The sequence below is a fragment of the Octopus sinensis genome, linkage group LG6 (genome assembly GCF_006345805.1).
Source record: "Octopus sinensis linkage group LG6, ASM634580v1, whole genome shotgun sequence".
NCBI classification, from domain to species: domain Eukaryota; kingdom Metazoa; phylum Mollusca; class Cephalopoda; order Octopoda; family Octopodidae; genus Octopus; species Octopus sinensis.
The window spans coordinates 106097350-106119711 of NC_043002.1; the positions used below are offsets into that span (position 1 = coordinate 106097350).

The 22362-nt window shown below is 35.8% G+C and overlaps 1 protein-coding gene across 1 annotated transcript in view; it reads left to right on the plus strand.

Annotated features, from left to right (window-relative positions):
* Positions 1-22362, plus strand: part of LOC115212906 (RNA-binding protein Musashi homolog 2) — a 217096-nt gene that overhangs the window by 140610 nt on the left and 54124 nt on the right. Inside the window, exons 8-9 of the mRNA XM_029781723.2 lie at positions 5977-6036; positions 14760-14840. Coding sequence (XP_029637583.1) covers positions 5977-6036; positions 14760-14840 — 141 coding nt within the window. The remainder of the gene's footprint in view (positions 1-5976; positions 6037-14759; positions 14841-22362) is intronic.

A 22362-nucleotide genomic window follows, 5' to 3' on the forward strand; every position in this document is an offset into this window, starting at 1 on the left:
TTAAGAAGTTACCTCCACAACTTCATGGGTACTGCTTCAAACCTTCTGTGTAGTACCTCAGGCAAGTGTCCTTGCCCATAATTTTGGGTTGGCCAAACCATTGTGGAATTTGTGAGGGAACTTGTTGGAGATTCCATTTCCGATCTTGCTGGATTCAATTCCTTAGTTACCACTAACGACAGGATTTCAATTTAGAATTCAATAGGCTGGAATATAATGCTGCCAAATATCCTTGCAATGTTCTGTCAGTTCCACTAATTCACCATCCTGGACAAGTACTTCATTTATCAGCCCTAAAAGAATGAAAGATCATGATGACGTCTGCAGGATTTGAACTCAGGGCATACTGAACATAGCAAAATCCTGCAAGGCATTTTGTCCACTACCCTGACAATTTTACTGATAATAATTGTAAACATATTAAGACAGCAAGCTGGCAGAAATGTTAGCACACCAAGCGAAATGCTTAACAGTATTTCGTCTCTTTACGTTCTGAGTTCAAATTCCATAGAGGTTGACGTTGCCTTTCATCCTTTCGGGGTCGATTAAATAAGTACCAGTTGCGTACTGGTAATCAACTGGCTCCCTCCCCCAAAATTTTGGGCCTTGTGCCTAGAGTAGAAAAGAATAATTATAAACATATTATCTAACATAGGCACAAAGCCAGATATTTGTTGGGAGAGGTGAGTGGGTGAAATCAACTTCAGTGGTTGACATTTATTTTATTGGCATCGGAAAGAAATGAAAAGTAAAGTTGACTTCAGTGGGGTTTGAACTTAGAATGTGAATACCTTTTACTGAATACTACAGGGTATTATGTCAGTAATGAGCCTACCAACAATAATAGGAACAGTTTCTGATTTAGATACAAGGCTAGCAATTTTTGAGGGGAAGGGGTAAGGTTAGTACTTTATTTCATTGACCCCTAACCACCACCACTGCCATCAGAGGGATGAAGGGCAAATCTGAGTTGAGCGTGATTTGAATCAGAACATTAAGAGCTGGAAGAAATATTGCAATGAATTTTTTCTGGTGCTCAGACATTTTTGCCAGCTCACTGCCTTAATAACAACAATAATAATGATAACGTTCTACCAGCCTCTCTCTCCACCCTCGGTTCTGATTCCCCTCTCATCCCAGCACATCTGTATGTAACCCTTTCCCTCTAGATCTGCTGCAAAACATGTGCTTCTGTCTTGCATAGTATATGCAGTGCTGTTGATGTTGTGAATCTTTGCTATGTTTGTTTTTTGTTTTCTTTTCTTTTTACCTTTTTTGTATTTCTTCTGTCTTTCTTACCTTCTCCTTTTCTCCTCTCCACTCCACATTGCCGAGACACTTCAGTTGGCCCCCATCTAACAACATTTAGTCTAGCAGCTGTAATTTTAGTGGTGATTGCAGCATCACTGAAGCTGGTGGTAATGGTAGTGCTGCCGCTGATGATAGTGCTGTCGGTGGTAGTAATAGTGACCATCGTAATAATTATAATGTTAGCAATACTATCAGTAACAGTTTTATTTGTGTTGCTTGTTGGTGATTTATAATCCACCCCATGGTACTTATTTCAGCTAGGTGGCTTTAGCTAGAGAAACTTCAGTGTCTTGGCCATGGACATAACACAATGCTTTTTATATGATGTAAATTACTAACTGCTTCATTCCTGTAAAGTGATGAGATGCTCTTGCCTGAAGCCCCTTTGGTTTTATCATAGCTCTTTTGGATCCTGGCTAACCCAAGGCTAAACAAAACCATAGGTAAAATACTGAAACCAGACCAAAATTTAAGCTTATAGTTTGTTCCCTTTCTGCTTCCTCCTCATCAGTAGGTTATGAGTTACAAATGTCTACAAGGATCTCAACTGTGAGGCTTGATAGATCTCAGCCAGTGATCTCTTTACATACAAAAATATTCATTGCCCAACCCCTGTCAGCATTATGAAAAAGGTTCTACATGGGCAATTGATACACTGAAAATAAATCATATCACACTTTGCCATCTTAAGAAAAAAGTCTCAGTGTTTGATCTGAGCCAAGAGACATTTATGTCCTGAAGAAATGCCAGAAGGCCGAAACACCTTTCATTGTAAGTCTACTGGATTTGTAGATAAACAACAGAAGGGCCATTATGGCGGCTTGGACATACTAGAAATTGCCTCCCGGTCTCCCTCAAATAACACACTACAATCATAGAAATATTGTCTGAAAAGGACAAGATAGCCATGGCTAGAAAGCTGTTGATCATAGTCTGCTAGATGAAGACCAACCTAGGGCTAAATAACAACAGAACATAACACTTCAACTTTCCTTTACTGTTTAAACATCTGCTTTATCTACCAGTTGCACAGGTTCAAAACGCACCACATTATTGATGTGGAATCTTGTCCTAAATCCTGTGCTGTCACATCTGTTTCCATCTACTCTTTCCACATCTCTCCTATTCTTCTTCCACTCTAGGTATTCCCCACTACCAACACACAACAATCTTTTTCTCAGCATTTAAGCATTTGTTGTCTTTTCACATCACATGTCTACACCACTCTTATCACATCTATTACTTCTCATACATCAACCTGATACCTTTTAATGCCCAACTGTATTTTTACATCACTTTTGTTTTTGTATTTAGTTGGGTTCAAATTCTATCAATTGTCCTTTCATCCTTTTGGGATCAATGAAATAAATATCAGTTAGGTTGTGGGGTCAACAAGTAAGTGATGCAATCACAGCACATTGTGATGGTCCATTTCTTGTCTTGAAAATCATTTTGGTTATGAGTTGGCTAAATTGTTAAAACATCAGACAACATACTTTGGGTTATTTCTTCTGGCTTTTTACATTCTAAGTTCAAATCCTGTCATGGGTAATCTTGTCTTATATCCTTCTTAGGATCAATAAAATGAAATACCTATTAAGTATCTAGGTTGATACAATCACATATTTCTTCTCAAAATTTTTGACCTCTTGCCTAAGTAGTCATTATTTATAAACAAAATCATTAACCCTTTCGTTACTGTATTTATTTTGAGATGCTCTGTGTTTCTTTCAATTATTTTAAATATAACAAAGAATTTAGTAAAATAACTTAGTTATCATTCAGCTAATGTTAGGAACGTAAATTGCGACTAAGGCTTGGTGGAATATTTTAATTCAAAACTTATGAAAACAAGACATTTGTACTACAGAGCCAGAGCCGGTTTTGGCCGGGTTGGTAACGAAAGGGTTAACAGAAATATTACCAGCAGATAGAATTATCAGCACATTGGAGAAATTGTTTAGGGGAGTTTTTTCTGGCTTTTTATATTCAAACAACACCAAAGTCAACTTTACTATTTCTCCTTCCCGGGTCAACAAAATAAAGTATGTCAAGTATTAGGGTCAATGTAATCAACTATGCAACATATCTGGCAAGGAGAATGCAAGTCAAACACTGCAGTTTATATGATTTCCTCCTCACTAATTTCTGGCCTTTGTCTTGTGCCTTGTCTTGTAAAAATAAATTATTCATGTCATTATTATTATTAGAAGTAGTTATAATAATCCACCAATTCATTTACTCCACTCACTATTTCTCTAAGAGTCATAGGGGTAGAGTCCTCAGGTACCTCCTCCCTAGGGTCCTATCAGATGCAACCAACTGAGACTAAGGATATTGTCAAGCCCTCAGCTGAAGAGCATTGTAGCTTCCGTTCTGAACATGAATACTGTCTTTCATAAAATTACTACTGTATCTCCTCCACACTCTGATAATCATGATGTGGAAACAACTCCCTTCTGTTTTCCTTAAGTGCATTCATACAATTTAATTCAGTTCTTGTTTAACTGCTGGTTCAGTAGCTAACTCTATGCATCAAAAGCCTTCATTCCATATCTTTATATAGCTAGGGCTCTCTCTCTATCCGCTCAGTCGAAGTTGACTCTCGGTCACTCGTTGGATCAGTGTCCTCCAGTCAGTTCTATCCTGGGCCGCTTCCTTCAGATTGGCCACGTTCATTCCAGTATCACTCCTGATGGTGTCAAGCCAGCAGGTTCTTAGTCGGCCTCTTCCTCTCTTGCCACTGACCATTCCGAGCATGATAGGGCTACCTTATGTAATATCTATTTCGTTGCTTGGCTATTCTAGCTACTATTTCTAGCATGTCAACTATCTGGAGTACAACATTGTTTTGCCATTGTTGTTTAGCCCCAGGTCACTCCTGATCCAGCAAACCCTATGATTATCAAAAAGATTCCATTCATGACATCCTTTTTGAATACAAGATTACTTTATGTATCCTCCCCACTTTTTAAACAGGTGGTGCTTTAATATGTCCTCACCTGAAATCATTTTATGATGAAAAAAAAAAAAGCAGGGCTGAAGGTGGATTTGGTTGTTATCTCTAGTGAATCAAATGACCACATAGTAGTTTTTCATTGGCTCAATCATCAGAATCTTTTGTTAGGGGTGATAGGAATTACTAGGATATTATAGCTTTACTTTTATGGTGCCAACATATGGTGTTTGAAATTTTTTCTTTGATAAATATTTCAAGATTGCTAGAATAGGTCTGACATCTCTTCAGATTTAGAACTTTGCATAGATTGGGGGAAATATTAACAGTTGGCTGCTTCTCTGTTTTTCTTTTATTTGAAAAAGAAGAAAAACAACAACGCAATTATACTAATATGCGCACACGCATGCAGACACATATACACATACACACATACAGCATTCTGCATTAATACATAAAGATCCCCTCAAGCATTAAATCATAGATGGATATAGATGCTTTCATGCACACCCACACACACACACACACACACACACACACACATACATGCTTGTGTGTCCACAGGGTGAAACTGGAATACATAAAGATACAAATATGCATAATGAAAGCCAAACTAACACAAATAAATGTGAATCCTATATAGATACATAAATAAACATGACACTATTTTCTAGGAATTATTGTATTTGTTATTGTTTTTAGTAGTTGTAGTAGTAGCTTTTGCTGTTTTATACCTTTTGTGATATATTCCCTCATCATGACACATGTTCCATGCTGCCTCATTGTAGAGATCTTGTGTATTGCTGGTGTGTGTATATAGATCTGTGCGTTTGGCTATAAGTATGGGTATGTGTGTATGCACATTTTATATATATATATATATATATATATATATATATATATATATATATATATATATGTATATATATATAATAGAAATATTAAAATTACTAAGTCTCTCTAAAAGAGAACAACGGCAGCGTTCCCGGAAAATATTAGTATGGCGATAACTAATATATATATATATATATATATATATATATACATGCACACACACTCAGACACTGTTTGCTCGTGTATAATTCACACTATTTCATAATTGATCTAAAATTAAAAAAAAAACATGGGCTTACTTGAATATGAAGGGGGACATTTTTGTTTCAAGATTTAACCCTGAAGTAGGGGTGTGACTTATGCATGAGTAAATATGGTATTTGTCTATGTATAATATGCTCATACACACTTTCGAATGTATGTCATAATATACATTACACATTTGCATGTGCGAGTGAATAAGGTTGTGTGTGTGCGTCTTACCTGGATCTGATGCCATTCCTTAAAGTTTAAAGCAATGATATCGTGGATGAGTTATGATGATAGCTATTGTAAAACCTTTGTATACCGTTATATACACTGAGGTTGTGTTAGTCACTGTATTTTGGATGGTATCACAAAATACAATAAACGTGGATATAAAGGTATACCCGTGTTTTATATAGCTATCAACACACTCACATTTTTTTATGGAAAAATGTATTTACTATATATATATATGCATGTGTATGTTTGGATATTTTGGGGATTGTGTAGCTATGCATATGCATGTATAAGTATTGTATTTGTGTGTGTATGTATATATGTCCTGCTGCTGCTGCCACTGGCTGACTAAAAACGACCAACCACCTTCTCTTTTTCTACTCCTGCTGTAGTGACAACAGATGGTGACGTTGTGTGGGATGTCCCAAGTGACCTAATCATGCCTGAATTCTGTAAGTTTACTGCACCGTTATCCTCCTCCTACTATTCCTCCTCATCCTCTCCTCCTACTACTCCTACTCCATCAAATCACAGCCATCGTTTAATTTGTATTCAGTGTTAGAGATTATTATTATTACTTTTACTACTACTACTACTACTATTACCAGAGAATTTATATTTTACTTTTGACACTTTTAAAACTATTATGCCTATATTTCTTTCAAATTTTTCTTTCTACTCATCTAAATGTTTCTAAGAATATATATATATCTTCATATTACACAGATTACATTTACATAGTTACAAATGTTCCTTTCTCAGTCAATTGACCTCACTAGCCTTTTTCTGGACTGTACAGCTTCATAGATTGAAAAGAAATGATATGCAACCTGTAATTGCTATTGTTGCATTTTCAAATATTTTATGTGATCACTGAAGTCAGCTGTTATATTAAAAAAAATGTTTTAAGAATTCCCTGAACAGAATTTGGGTATGTGCCTGCTGATTGACATTAGTTTACTTTTGTTTTAGCATAGGAGTTGGGGAGTAAATAATTTGGAATTTCTCTATGACAGGGATTGCAGAATTTTGACCCATTCCTAAATCTTAATGTTATCTAATATTTTGTAACATCTTATTGAAAATATTTATGTAAATTCGTTGTGGAACTTTTGACTAGAAATTTTACATTTTGGCCAGCACTTTGAAAATGAATATCTTAAGATTCTTTAGTTTGATATTTTGATGGTTAAAGAAGGAACAAAGCCATTAAATACAATATATATTAATTGGTGTACACAGCATTTATGAGTTCAAGAGGGAAGATATATTATTTAGTGCCAAGTTAGCTTCAGATCACCTTCAAACTGAGATCTATAATCAAAGATGTAATCACTGAAAAATGCAGTCCTTGCAAGTATACAAAATGACACGGTGTGGCCTTCTTTTTAAGGTGGTAGTGTGATTTGGCTGTTGTTTATAGCATGTATAGTGACTATGTCTAGGCCCTGTCATTGACTTGCTCTGAACTACATGTCCTCAATACAGTTTATAACTTCTATGAATTTCAATCTTAAGGTATCAACAAAGATCTGCTAGAAACAAGCTATTCTGTCTGAAATAATATTGTCTGGAGAAAGAAAGGACACAGTGGATAATGTAGTCCTCTGCTTAATAGAGAAATGACAGAATAGCCAGTGCTGGAATGTCCTCATCAAGTCTCCTCAAAAAATACAATACACGGTTTTTCAGCAATCAGCTTCATTGACAAAAGTACAAACAGTTAAATCTCTTTATTTTAAACTGAAAGAAATATCAGTTCCATATGTTGAAAGAATCAATCTGCTAGAAATGGAGGCCAAATCCACCTGAAATCGCAAAAGGTGAGACACATTGACAATAGAAAGACATTTTTGATATGTGGTTCTGGATTGCAGCCTGACCGAAGAAAGATAGGATGATCATAATGTCTTTAATTATCGGCTGCTCTTGATCAGTGCTGACAGCAAACTTAATTGAATTTGTTTTTCTTCGTTCAACAGCAGCCTTTTATAAAAATGCGATGTTTCAACGGAGTTACCTCCCCCGAGGAAAGTGATCTCCCTTGTCTGCAAAATTCACAAAAAGAAAATTATTTTCTATGATGTGCATTGTGACTTCTCGTACTTGTGTCACACTTTGAGTTTTTACCCTTCTTAGGAAATAAACACCAATCAAACTTTTAGGATTTTGAAACACGCTGCTCAAATCATACGCGGCCTGCTAGAAATAAAAGCAAAATTATAATTCATTTTAAACATACTATGACTGAATAACAGACTAGATAAGATCAACTGGAATGGATCATAACTGCTGTGTTAGCGCTCATCTGGAATTAAACATCAGTCAATGCTGTCACTGCACTGTTATTGTTCACACAACAGTTGAATATACTGAAATTAGAAACTACTGAATCCTCTGATTTAATTCAATATCTCTTCCCACCATACACATTGCTCTTCACATGAGTACGTCTAACTCAAAACCCCTTGCTTAAACACCACCATCTGAACTTTGTCTTTACTTTCATTTTGTTGTAAGTGTTTTGACCATACACTCAAGACCTCCTACTCCTTAACATATGATTGTCCTGCAGGTTTTCAGAATTGTTTGAGTAACAGCACCTTTACAAATTAAACACATCTGAACTTACCTTTAAAATTTTTTTTGTAGTTATAAACAAAACGGGGAGCAGAGGAATTCCGAATATTATGAGTTAGGTTGCCTTGACCCACAGACCCATTCAACTGGAGCTAATTCCAGTATGGATGGTGTCTAAACTACTGAGAGTACAAAACTCCCTTCTGAATGAAATCCTGTTCATTGCTAAGTTAAACTACCAAGTGCAGTTAATACATTTTTTCAGCTGGGAGAATGAAGCAATCAGAGTGCCTTGCTCAGGGTAAAAAAATTGAGAAAAATCTAACAATTGTGAGCCCAATAAATAGTTAAACCATTTGGTCACTTGCTTATGCACACAAACACACATACAATTACAAAGTATACATAGAATATGAAATGTGTGCTTATATAAAATGTTTGTGTGGTATATGTATATATATATATACCACATTTATGTATGTGTATGTAGCCAAGAGAAAATTTTCCAGTGGATAAGTATATTTCTATTCTATTACACATTAGGAGAATTACCAACATCCATTTTTGTTCTATACTAGCTTGGGTTGGGCAGACAGTGTATCTTCATTATCTCAACAGTAAAATTGACCACAGCAATTACTTCTTTTCTTGCTCAAAGCCAACATGGACTTTTGCCATTCAGCATATACTGAACACGGTTGAAAAAAGAAAAATAAATAAATTATTATGCTATTATTAGTACTGAATAACAATGATAATAGTCATTCTCATTGATTTTGACGTATGAGTGCTTGAAGAAAAGGACTAAGGGGAAAAAGAAAAAAGATGAAAAAAAAAGGGAGCTCCATCTGTTTATGATGAATATGTGAATGTAATTTGAGTACAGGAATAGATGTTGCTATCAAATCACCATGGGACCAATGAGGATTTTGATTTTGCTTCAGATTGGACAAATATATCTGTTGATTGCAGCATATAATGCTTTTATTGTTTCCTTTCTTCAACTCAAATTGTTTAGATGTATCGTGGCACATTTTACGCCACTCAGCTTAATCTAGGCAATAGCTTTTCCAAGATGTTACATTCAGTTGTAGGGATTTTAAAGATAGTTTCAACAACCTTAAACCTAAGAAGGGGTCTTCTTTTACTGTGGAATCCCTCTACTTGTTGGGTCACAATTTTCAGAATGCAATCATCTTGCATTCAGGTATGTCCTGCCCATCTGCACTAAATTCTCAACAGCATGCTTTCAATACAGGAGATGTATGTCACATTTTTCTAAAATTTTGACTGCTGCTGATATTCTGCAGACGGCGCATGTAAGAAGTTTCAAGTTACTTTATATGTCTGTAGTTGGGAGTCCATACAAAAGTGTGTTCAAAATACAAGATTTGTATTCACTTATTTTAGTTTCCAAAACTGACTCTGTTTTGATCCCGCAAATGATGGGAAAGCTTTCCAAAAGCACTTGTGTAGCCTTAGATATTCTAACATTGTGCAGGTGGCACATAAAATAAGCACTATTTGGGCGTGGCCATTGCCAGTACCACCAAACTGGCCCTCGTGCCGGTAGCACATAAAAGCACCCACTACACTCTCGGAGTGGTTGGCGTTAGGAAGGGCATCCAGCTGTAGAAACTCTGCCAGATCAGATTGGAGTCTGGTTCGCCAGACCTTAGTCAAATCGTCCAACCCATGCTAACATGCAAAGCGGATGTTAAATGATGATGATGATGATTGCATCATCATGATTACTCTTAAATTTTACTGTATTTCCAAGGTATTTAAATCATCTGAGCCAGTTGAGTGGCATATTGTCATTCATCACGTTTGTATCTTGAGAGTATGCTCTGTTTCCAGCTTTGGTTGGAATAAAACTTCAGTTTTCTAAAAGCCCAAACCTGTTGACTATTTCCTGAATTCTTTCCAATGTATGAGAAATCAAAGTGCAATTATCAGTGAACAGAAACGCCTACAGAATCTCTTCCCTGGTCTTTTTCTTTGACCTGAATCTTTGCCTGTTTAAATTTAGTAGACTTCTGTCTGTGTGAGACTGAAATTGTATACAATCATGGTGCAGCAGTAGTAGTAATAATAATAGTAATAACAATAAAACTCATTTACTCAAGAAGACCTGTACCCTGCAGCAGAAGTGAGGAGGACGTTACCACTGGTGAAGACAATTACCTGCAAGAATTTTGTGTCAGTGCCACATAAAAAACACTCATGCCGGTGCCATATAAAAGTGCACGTGCAGTGCCATGTAAAAGCACTCAGCAGCCTCTGTAAAGTAGTTGGTGTTAGGAAAGGCATCCGGCCTTAGAAACCATGTCAAATCAGACTAGGACCTTGTGGAGCTTGCCAAACCTGATCAAACCATCCAACCTATTCCAGCATGGACAATGGACTTTAAATGACCATAATGATAATGATGATTACTATAGAACTACCAAAGTGTCTTGTGAGTAAAAGATAGAAAAGTTTTACAAATAGACAAAATATGAACAAGACTAAACGCTATCTTCAAAGGAAGACCCCCAAATACAAAACAGACTGAAAAGATAACTGTGTGAAGGAAAAAGAAAAAAAAAAAGAAATTCTGAGTAACTAAAACATGAGCAAAAATAGGCCTACAAAATGCCATGCTAAAGTGATGGTTCCTATATGTTAACCAATGCTGCAGAAAAAATGAATTAAATAGAAATAGGAAAATTGTAACATTGGCTGAGGAGCTTCTATAGCTGGGAGTTGTGACTGCAGCACAGAACCAAAAATTTCACACCCGGGGCAACCAAAATTATATAATGAAGCAGAATATATTAAATAACTGAAGATTATGTGGAGGTTGACTTAGCCAAGAAAGAATAATCTACAGCATGTCAGAGTTGTGGCTTAGACGAGTTACACCAGCATTATGAAATACAAAAAGAAAAAAGATTATATAGGTATTTACCAGAAAAGATCTCTGAGAATGACAAAGTAGTCATATTTTGAACTATACCAATACACACACATGGAATTATTACTCTCAGGGATTGCAAGATAAAGTTATACTTCCCAATCAAGATAGTTGTCCCAACCTATGATTATCTATCAAAGAAATGGAGAAAATTTCCAGACATAAAAATCTGGAAATAGTTTTTTTTAAAAACTGACTAAAAACAAATGCTTTTTTATATTAAGTACCTTGGGGATGGTTAACAAAGGCACAACCAAAATCACAGGTTTTACAAACATGCACAATATAGAAAAGGTAGCACTACACATTACACAAAAGAAAGTATGACAAAACACTGCATATACTCTAGGGTCAGTGATCTGCATGCATTAGTGCTTGTAAACGCCATAAATATAAGGTTAATGATAATGTCTCCAAGTGCAGTCTTCTTGCGCCTACAGAGTATCCCAAAAGGCATGATAGAGTAGCACAATATATTCACTGGGTAATTTGCAAAAACCTGGACCTACCCCATAATAAAAACTGGTGGAACACAAACCACCTCCAGTGCTTGAAAATGATCACATCTCACTCCTCTGGAACTTCACCATTCAAACTGACAGAAAGATAGATGCAAATAGGCCAGGCATTTTATTGAAAGACTTCAGATAAAAATCATGCCTCCTCATTGATATGACTGTCCCAATCGATATAAACGTATCTGTCAAGACCTACCAAAAGCTGAGCAAATATAAAGATCTTGAAATAGAAATCAGCAAAATGTGGAACCTCAAGACTAAAACAGCCCTGGGAATGATAGCAAAAGGGGCTGATTGCTACCTATCTCAGATACCAGGAAACCCCAAAATAGCAGAAATTCCAAAAGATAGTGCTCATGGGAACTGCCCATTTCTCTCTCTGACACCCAGTGTCTGTAGGGGATGACCAAGACTCCTGACGATTTGCTGTGCTTGGAAAGACACATCAAGCTAAGCAAAAGCTAGGTGGTCCTTGCATACAGGCTTGTCCCCTGCAACCCTTTCCAGCTGAGCATTCCTAATGTTGTGGATGCATAGGTGCTGGTGTCACATAAGAGCACACGTGCCAGTGCTGTGTAAGAAACACCCATTACACTCTGTAAAGTGGTTGGCATTAGGAAGGGCAGACAGCTGTAGAAACCATGCCAGTAAGGACGTGAAGCCTGAGCAGCTCTTCAGCTGGTCAGCTCCTGTCAAACAGTCCAACTCATGCCAGCATAGAAAACAGATGGAGGGGCAATCATTAGTGAACTTGGTCACCTTACATACAACTGTTTGACATAATCCACAAGCCAGCCTTGCTCAGACACTGCATGAATGCATGCAGTACAATTTCAATGTTCTGCAAACATCTTGGAAAAGTTGACCAAAAATATCTTTTAGTATAATGTCTTATTTCCGTCTCTGAACACGTCTGCTGCTTTTAATATTAATAGTTCTCTTGAAAAAAATTGAACAAATATTTTCTTTGTAATTACCTTTTTCCTAAGTTATCTCCCTTATATATATCTACAAAGTCGTCTCCCTTACAATACATTCATTCATAACATATAAAATTAGTTTCTTCGTACTGCCATTGTTCGGCTTTTTAAAGAAACTAGCAGTATCGCCCGGCGTTGCTCGGGTTTGTTTCGACCCTTTAGAATTCGAATTTTTGAAAAGTAAAAATTTTGCATTATGTAGCTTGTTATTCTCTTTAAGTGAGCATTTTTCTGGTTGAAATACACCGAAAAATGGCGGCACAGCAGTCAAAAAATCGTAAAAAAATAGGGATTTTCATAGAAAAAAAGCACCTTATTGATGTAAATAATTTTTGGTGTTAACATGGTCCGATTTGAATTTTTTCTTCTACGGAAGGAAGAGCAAGCCTTTTTCTATCATACTCTCAATTTTGGTCAACTTGTGCCTCAGGGTCTCGAAGGAGATAGTGTTAGTTGAAGGCTACCAAACCTGCCATACACAGACAACTTCAGCTTTATATAGAGAGAGATATGTTGTGTGTCTGTGTGTTTGACGTTCGTTGACGAAAAGTCGCAAGACGTTAAACCGTAATCTTTTGGGTGTATGTTTTTAACAGAAAATACATAAATCCTGTTTCGTGGTATTTGACCTGGTTCATTACATTACGTGTTCAAATCCCACTGAAGTCAACTTTTTGTTGTCATCTCTGTAATGTGAATAACTAGTGCCAGTCAAACACTCGGCTCAATTTAATCGACTAAATGCCCATATATTAGACAGTATTTATTATTATTATTATTATCATCATTATTATTATTAAGATGGTGAGCGGACAGTATCGTTAGCATGCTGGACGAAATGCTTAGCAGTATTTTGCACGTCGCTACGTTCTGAGTTCAAATCCCGTCTAGATTGACTTAGCCTTTCATCCTTTTGGGGGTCAATAAATTACATACCAGTTGAGTACTGGGGGTCAATGTATTCGACTATACTGCTCCCCTAAATTTCAGACTTTGTGCCTGTAGTAGAAAGAATTATTATTATTATTATTATTAGTAGTAGTAGTAGTAGTAGTAGTAGGGGATTGGCAAAATTGTTAGAACATCAATGTGCTTTACATTTTATGTTCTGGGTCTTTATGCATTGAGTTGAAATCCAAACATCGTCATCTGTGTCCCTTCATCCACCTGAGGTTTATAACATTAAAATACTGCTACATATTGCCATTTCTGTGTGTAACAATATTGTTATCCATCTATACTGAATTCTAGTGAATAATAAATAGATTTATTAATCCAATTTACATTGAAAATTTTTTTTATCGATTACTATAAGTAAAGATTACAAAAAAAAATTCTTTTTTCAGGAATTGTATAAAAAAATCGGATTAAGCCCTTTGGCAGCTTTGCTGGTTCGGGCAAGTTGGTAAGAGATCAAAAGATAAAAAATAAATAGCACCATCCGTTTGTGGCCGTTTGCCAGCTCTGTCTGGCCCCGTGTCGGTGGCACGTAAAAGCACCATCCGTTCGTGTCCGTTGCCAGCATCGCCTGGCCCCGTGCCAGTGACACGTAAAAAGCACCCACTACACTCACGGAGTGATTGGCATTAGGAAGGGCATCCAGCCGTACAAACACTGCCAGATCTGACTGGGCCTGATGAAGCCTTCCAGCTTCACAGACCCCAGTTGAACCGTCCAACCCATGCTAGCATGGAAAGCGGACACTAAATGATGATGATGATGATGATGATCAGTAATTATAAAAAAAAAATCGTTTGCGTGCAAAGAAGGTGGTCAAAAACGGATATTAAAAGCAAATCTCTTTAAATCAGGAAATATAAAATATTACAAATGTTATAAATACTGTAGTTTATAAATGGGTTTGGTTCCAAGAATCAAATCTCAGTTACCATTCTTCCCTAAATGTTAGAAATTCCCATCATTACCATTATTATAATCACAAGTGAGGTGGCCGCACATCAGCCAAAATGCTAGCTGGTACTTTTATCATTTTCTGCCAAGGTTGACTTTGCCATTCATCCTTTCTGGGATTGATAAAATAAATACTAGTCAAGTGCTGGGGGCAATGCATTCAACTACCCACTTCCCTAAAATTTGATACCATTATTATAATTATGGATGTATTTGTTTCTTTGCAGGTTTTTTCCCAACTGGATTCCCCAGCTACGCATATGGTCGCGGCTTCCCAGCGATAACCCCAGCTGGGTATTACTATCCAGGTATGGAGCAATTACAATTAGCCTGTTGGTATCCAGAGGCACCACTAGGATTTTAAAATATTTAACTCATAGAAAAATAATTACACACACACACACACATGCACACACATGTATATCTATACATAGACACACATATGTGTATATACATGCATTATGTGTGTGTCTATATATGTTCGTGTGTGTGCGTAAAGAATAAGAATAATTAACAAAGAACCAAAAAAACATTTAAAAAAGTGTGCATGTGTGTGTCTATATATATGTGTATGTGTGTGTGTGTGTATATATATATATATATATATATATATATACACACACACATACACAGTCATATACACACGCACACACAGAAAAAATAGGAAAAGTTTTAAAAACATTGTGTTTGCATGTGAATGTTTGTGTGTTTTTTGAGGGAGTGTTGTTTGTATGTTGCCGCAGTGAGATCAGGCTGGTGTCTTTCTTTCCGTATATACGTGCATGCATACATAACCACAATCCATAAACACACACACACACACGTATATGTTGTGTGTGTATGTATATATATATATATATATATATATAAACACATAACATATCCAAATAAGTATGCATTTTTGTATGCATATGAATATATATATACACACACACACACACATACATGATTGCTCACTTAAGTTTCATGTTTAATGTCAATGTCCAGTGTCTGAAATGACAATCTAAAGTGGTCTCACACAGATAAAAGACCCCCTCCCCCACCGATAAACTGGTCTGTCGTGAGATACCTGTTACCTTGCAATTTGCTTTTGCTTCAACAAAGTCTTTTGGTCCCCACCACTTTTTTTTTTTTTTCACCCTTTTTAAATGGCAAGAAGCAAATGATAGACACTTTGCTGTAATAAATTATGACAATGTGGCTTTTATCCAGTTCAATTTCATCATCTCAGTCATATCTGGTTGTAAATATAAAATGGACATTGGTGATTTTTATCTTTTTTTTTTTTTTTAATTTTTTTTTTTTCAATATATACATATATCATACTTTTGGCATTAAATCATTCCTGATTGGAAATTGGGCAAATTATGCAAGAGCATTTATATATATAATACACACACACACACACACACACATTCAAATGTGTATGTATACACACACCCAGTTACACATGTACATGCACACATTTGTTTAGGTGGGAAGTTGTCTGTTAACTCATTACAATGTTGTTTGTTACATTATAAATATTTTATACCTTTTTTTTAAAACTTCCTTTCACTCATACTGTCAAATAGTAGTGTGTGTGTGTGTGGGTCTTCACACATGCACGAACACACATGAACACACAATACCCCACCTCCCTCTTTTCCAATTTGATTTTACTCTCTGAATGACTGCATGAATGTAATCAGTTATATTCTGGTGTCTCTCTCTCTAGCCACAGTCCATTGACAGAAGCCAATGAAAGCTTCTATATTTGTGAACAGGCACACTTTGATTGTTAAGAAGATGAGAACCTTGAGGTCCTGGGCTTGATCTCTCTCCTCGGCATTTTGTGAAATGGAGTTTTTGCATTGTCTCAGACTGATCTGTATTTTGTGAGGGAAATTAGGGAGAGAGAAACCATATCAAAAGTAGAAAAAAATTGTAATTCAAAGGTTTAACCTTGCCACAAACTGTATTATGCTGTTACTGCTCAAGGCTTACATTAAGGGTGCACATGTCTCTGAAGTACTCAGCCTCTTGAATTTATGAGTCACTGAAGAGGATATTCAGTGCAATTGGAAGATACATTGTTGAAATCAATGCAGTGTGCATGCTGATTTGCATTATATATAAAACCAAAGCTATCATAGAAAACTGTATATTACCAAATCAAAACAAATTTAAATTGTGTAACTTTCTCTGAAAGCACTATTACATCTACAACCACCATTTCCACCTATCATTAAGTAAAATGTGACCACATCTTCAACATGTAATATGTGTATATAGGAGGCAGACTTTTCCTTTGCTGAGTTTAACATCAACACCCAGCAGTTGGGTCTCTTTAAAAGAGTGTAAGATACTGGAAGCAATCACATGAGGTTTCTTGTATGAGAACATTTAAGATATTCCTCCCATTCTCTCATCAGTCTTTGAGGTCCTGTGTAATGGTCACTGGTGCTCCCCTTCATTCTGACTAAGCTAGTGAAAGAACTAAAGTGCACATATATACATGCAGGTGTGTGTGTGCGTATATATATATTAATGTATATAATATGTATACATACACACACACATGATATTGACCAGATTCAAATACGCCTTCATTTATTCATTTTTTGAAAAACAGAAACCTCACTCTAGCATTACTGGGTTTTTTCACAAGACATTCATTCAAGATGCCTTGTGCAAAACAATGTGATTTTTTATGGAGTTAAAGTTTATTCAGCTTTCAACAGATCTATGTACATATCTCTGTATGTATGTGCGTGTGTGTGATACCGTGGTGAGCTTCCAAAATTTTAACCAGTTTGCTGAGCTCTAATTTTCTTAACTGTGAGTTCTGTCTGAAAAAAATTATGGATTTCACATTAAAATAATGCTGCAGTAAAATATATCTTTATTAATAAAATATTGGAATTGTGTAAAATTATGGCTTGAAGGAAGCTAGGGACATTGTTCTATGTCAATCAATCAAAATATGAGGTGTTTGATAAATTTATTTGTCATTAGGATTGTAGAATGTCATGCTTTATTGCTTTGGGCCTTCATCTGATTGGGAAGAGTTTTCAAATGAAGTTAGGAGATGCAATTTGTTGCAAGATGATGAGATGCCAATAAAGGAGAAGCGTGACTAAAACTACTGGAAAAATGTAGATAGACTCTCCCTTTATAGAAACACAAAAACACATAGTTACGGTAATAGGGGCTAAAGTATTGTGTAATGGTAAAAAGGACAATACTTAAAATAACCCGATGTGGTTATATTTTTGATGACAAGTTTTATGGGAAGTGACAGTTTAAGGACTGGAGCAAAGTGATACAAACTGGGAAGACGGGCCCATAACAATGCAAATACACAATTCCTCTGATCTACAGTGCCTCTGCTGGTCAGAGTTGACCATTTGTCTGCAAATGTACTTGCACTCCTGAACAAGAATATCTGAGGAAGACTAGCAGTTGACCATGCATGGGTCTCTCTTCTCTAAGGCATCAATAATATTGCAGCCATTACTGTCAGAACACAGAGATATACTGTAAGATATTTTGTCCAACCCCCTAACAGATTTGCTAATCTGCTTGAGACATTTATTCTGACTCTGTGTACTCGGAGTTCAAATCCTGCCATGTTTAACATTCACACCTTTTTTTTTTTTTACAATCACCATAGCAAATATATATTACCAGTCTTTTAAACTTAATATGAAAATAGAAATTTTTATGACAGCAAATGCAAGGTTTAATTTTTATTCAAGACATTAAAGAACCAACTGCATCACTTTCTTGTTATAATGATCCTTATAGCTTTTTCATCTCAGTCTCTCTTCAACAACCAGCTATGAACCAATTTGTGCAAAACTGGTATGAACCAGGTCCATCTCACTACACGTTGAATACACATTCACACATACATTGCTGTGCTGCAATGGTAATACCCCACTACTATATTAAATCTATAGGGCAAGTGAGGTACATCATATTAATCAAAAAATAATTTCTAAATTAACACATGGAAGGAGAATCACTGCATATATTCAAACCTAAGACTATTCACTGAGAAATACTCCAAAATTTACACATACGGGGAAGAACAACAAAGCAAATAACACCTACTCGCATATGAAATTACTTGGCAGAAGTGTGCCTCCACATATTGCCATGCTCTTGCAATTCGACCCAAAATCCTCATCTCTGCAATGAAAGGAAATAATCAATTCAGACATTAAACCTTTCTTTTCAATTTCTTTTCTTTTTTTTTTCCATTTTTCATGGCTCCTCATTTTCTCTTTGATTCCCAAACCAAATTCCTTTCTACAAACACAAGTTAGCTTTTTTTTTTTTTAAAATTGTTATATACACATGCATTCACATGTGTGGGTATATGTATCTGTGTGTGTGTGAGTGTGTGTATTTGTGTGTATGTGTGTGTGCATGTGTGTTTATGTATGTATTGTGTAATGAATCTGTAAGATCTACAGATATAAAATGAAAAAGTTAGTGACAAAGAGTCAGGCAGGAATCAAACCCATGTCTCTTTGGGCAACATGTTCATGTGTTTTGTTTGTTTTTGTTTGTGTTATATAAATGTTATTTTACTCATCATATATTTGAACCCTGGCTACCTTCCCTCCCACTGTGGCCAACAACCATTTCAGATTCCTTTAATAATAATAATAAATATCAGCATTACATATTTCATTTTGAAAGTATTATCCTCAGTCCAAGGAGGATCATAGATGGGTGAAGTTGGTAGAACACTAGACACAATGCCTTGAAGTATTTTCATACTGAGTTCAAATCCCACTGAGATTAACTTAGTCTTTCATCCTTCAGGGGTTGGTAAAATAAAGTACCAGTTATGTAATGAGACTGATATAATTGTTTGTTCTTTCTTCCATTATTTCTGGCCTTGTGCCAATGTTGGAACTTATTGTTGTTACATATTATTGTTTGGCCCAGGTCAGCCCTGATTGAACAGACCTATGTTCAAAGACATCTTGGCCATGACCCCCCCCCCCATCCAAAATTACATTATCCAACTTGTCCTACCTTGATGATGATAGGCTGGGATTTGAAGTAGATTTGGCTACTATTTCTGACACATTGAAAGGCCATGTAGAGGCCTGTTGTAGCAGAACTGATAGAACACCAGACAGAATCTAGTGTGATATTTGGTGAGATCCTTTTATGTTTCTGGTGCCACCAAGGTCAACTTTGCACTTCTTGAGTTTTTTGATAAAGTTAGCACTAGTGATGGATTGGGGAACATAGAATCAACAGTATTTATCTAACAAACTCCACCAGTTTGTGTCTGTATTAGGAATCATTATTATTATGGAAATTTTCCTGAAATTGACAAATATTTTTGAAGCGAAATCTCACTGGTTGACTTCAAATGAGCGCCAGACATTTCTTGAATATAATCCACACCCATTGCCCTTGCCAAGAACCACCACTATTATCATCATCATTTTTATTATTATCGAATGGTAGAATTAGTAGAGTGCTTACAGATTTGTGATCTTGTGCCAAAAATAAGCATTATCATCATTTAGATGGCAGTAGATTGCCAGGTCAAAATAAAAAAAAAATATTTAAAAAAACTTGTATTTTGTTACATAAATTCATGTTCTGAGTTCAAAACTTGGCACAGTGTAACATTACAGTTCATCCTTTTGAGGGTTGCTAAAAGAACATATGTCATGTAATGGGTTTGTTTATTTCATTATACTTTTTCTCAAATATATGGCCATGGCCTTGTGCAAAATTTAGTTATTTATGAGATGGTAACACTCTCTGACTAAGGTACAGTATAAGGAATTCGTGAAAAGAGAAAAAAAACTGTTTAAAAATATCATACAAGTAACACAATATGGGAGGTAGTTTCAGCAGAAAGATTTTTGTTTTTTGTCTGATAGCCCTTACAAATAGCTGTTAGTGTTGGGGATTTGGCAAAGCTGGGCGAGATTATTGTAGTTAATGGAGTTGATAATGAGCCAAGCTGTATCACTTCATTAAATAGCTAGTTGAAGAAATAGTGAGATGAGGTCCTGACAAAGGATTGAGATGTGATGATTTGCCATGTTGCAGACCTATCCTACCTACACTGATGTAGATAGATAATAAAAAGGGGAATGATGATCATTATTGCTATGATTTGTATATTTATTCATATATAACTCATATGTTAACAGATTTGACTAAACACTTTGTATTAAAGGAAAGTCAGTACATAGACTCAAGAGATATTATTTCATGGCCTGAAATTAGGGGTCCACATTATATATCAGTGTGTATTTTATACAAATGCAGTGTGTTTGTTAAGAATTCATATCCTTCTGAGGTCAGCTTTGCCTTTCATCCTTCTTTGATTATGTGAATTAGCCGTAAAGCTCTGTCATTTGCAGAGTCTTATTGTGACCTAGGGAAACATTGTCCTGTCTGGCAGACAAATAACATGAAACCTGTTAATTTCTATCCGTTATATTAGGGCTTGCGCAATCAGGGGTCAGTTTGCTATTATCATTTCTTCTGCAACTCTTTTTACCTTTTCCGTTTACCTTCTGTAGGCATTGGCTTCTCTTTAATTTGTAGCTTCCTGCCCATTGTTCATCATGCACCCTAAACTTCTGACCCTCTCACATCACTTCTAAAACTTTTCTCTCACACTCCTTTATTATACATTAAATTTGAAGTCTTTCCTCATTTACTTACCCTCAACAACAACAACAACAATGCTTTCACTCTCTTCCTCATTTTCTGATGAAAGGAAATGATGCGAAGCATTGGATTCTTCACTTCTTATGTCCTTTGAGCTTATTGGACTCTTTTGTTGTCCCTGTGTTACCATCATAGGCCATCACCAGTTTACTTGCACTCCAGGTTATACCCTATTTTGTCACATTTCATTAATCGATTATTTCAGTAGCTCCGAGTGTGTGTCTGTGTGTACACGTGCTGACGTCTTTTAAAATCTATCACAGCAAGGAAGTTCTTTTATGACTATATTCTTCAGACTACCTAAGTGTTTCAATTAATTTTCAATATAAGAATGACTTTGGAGGAGTTTAGTGGAATATCTATTATTTACTGTTGAGGATTATAATAAATAGTTAATTGTGCAGTCAGATACTGACTAGATGTATAGACACTATAGTAAGTTGTACACAAAATAGTTAAATATTGGCCACATATGTAGATACAATAGTAGTATAAAATACATTTTATTGTTGACTATATTATATAAAGATACAATTGTAATCTGTCGTACATATAAACACAGGCTCGCAAAAAATAGTCGAGCCCACATATGTAGACATAATAGTGACAAATACTAGTCACAGTTGTAGTAGTAACAATTCATTCTAATATTGATCACCATGTACATAGGTGTAATAGTTGCATAGACTGACTCTCTGGTAATGAAGCTTATCTATAAGTACTTTCTTCCATTGGTAATATCATCTTTTGTTAAAGCAGACCCTGTCAAAGGTCCCAGGATTTCACTGCTTTCAACTATGTTTACTTATATAAACCTATACATCATTGCTATATCATGGTATTAGCATTAAACTTCCACACCATTCAGCCTTCATTTCCCCTTATCCATTCTTTTTACATCTCATTAGCAGCATACTCCCTCTTACATCGACTAAAAACAAACGAAATTTGATGATTCAATTGTGATCTTTCATACTTACACAAATGCACATACATACATACATACATATATGCATATATATTTGTGTCTCAAGACAAAGTTGGCAGGGTATTTTAATCATTGAGCATATTAACCACATCATATCAAGATATTTTGATTAACTCATCAGTAATAACGACCTGATG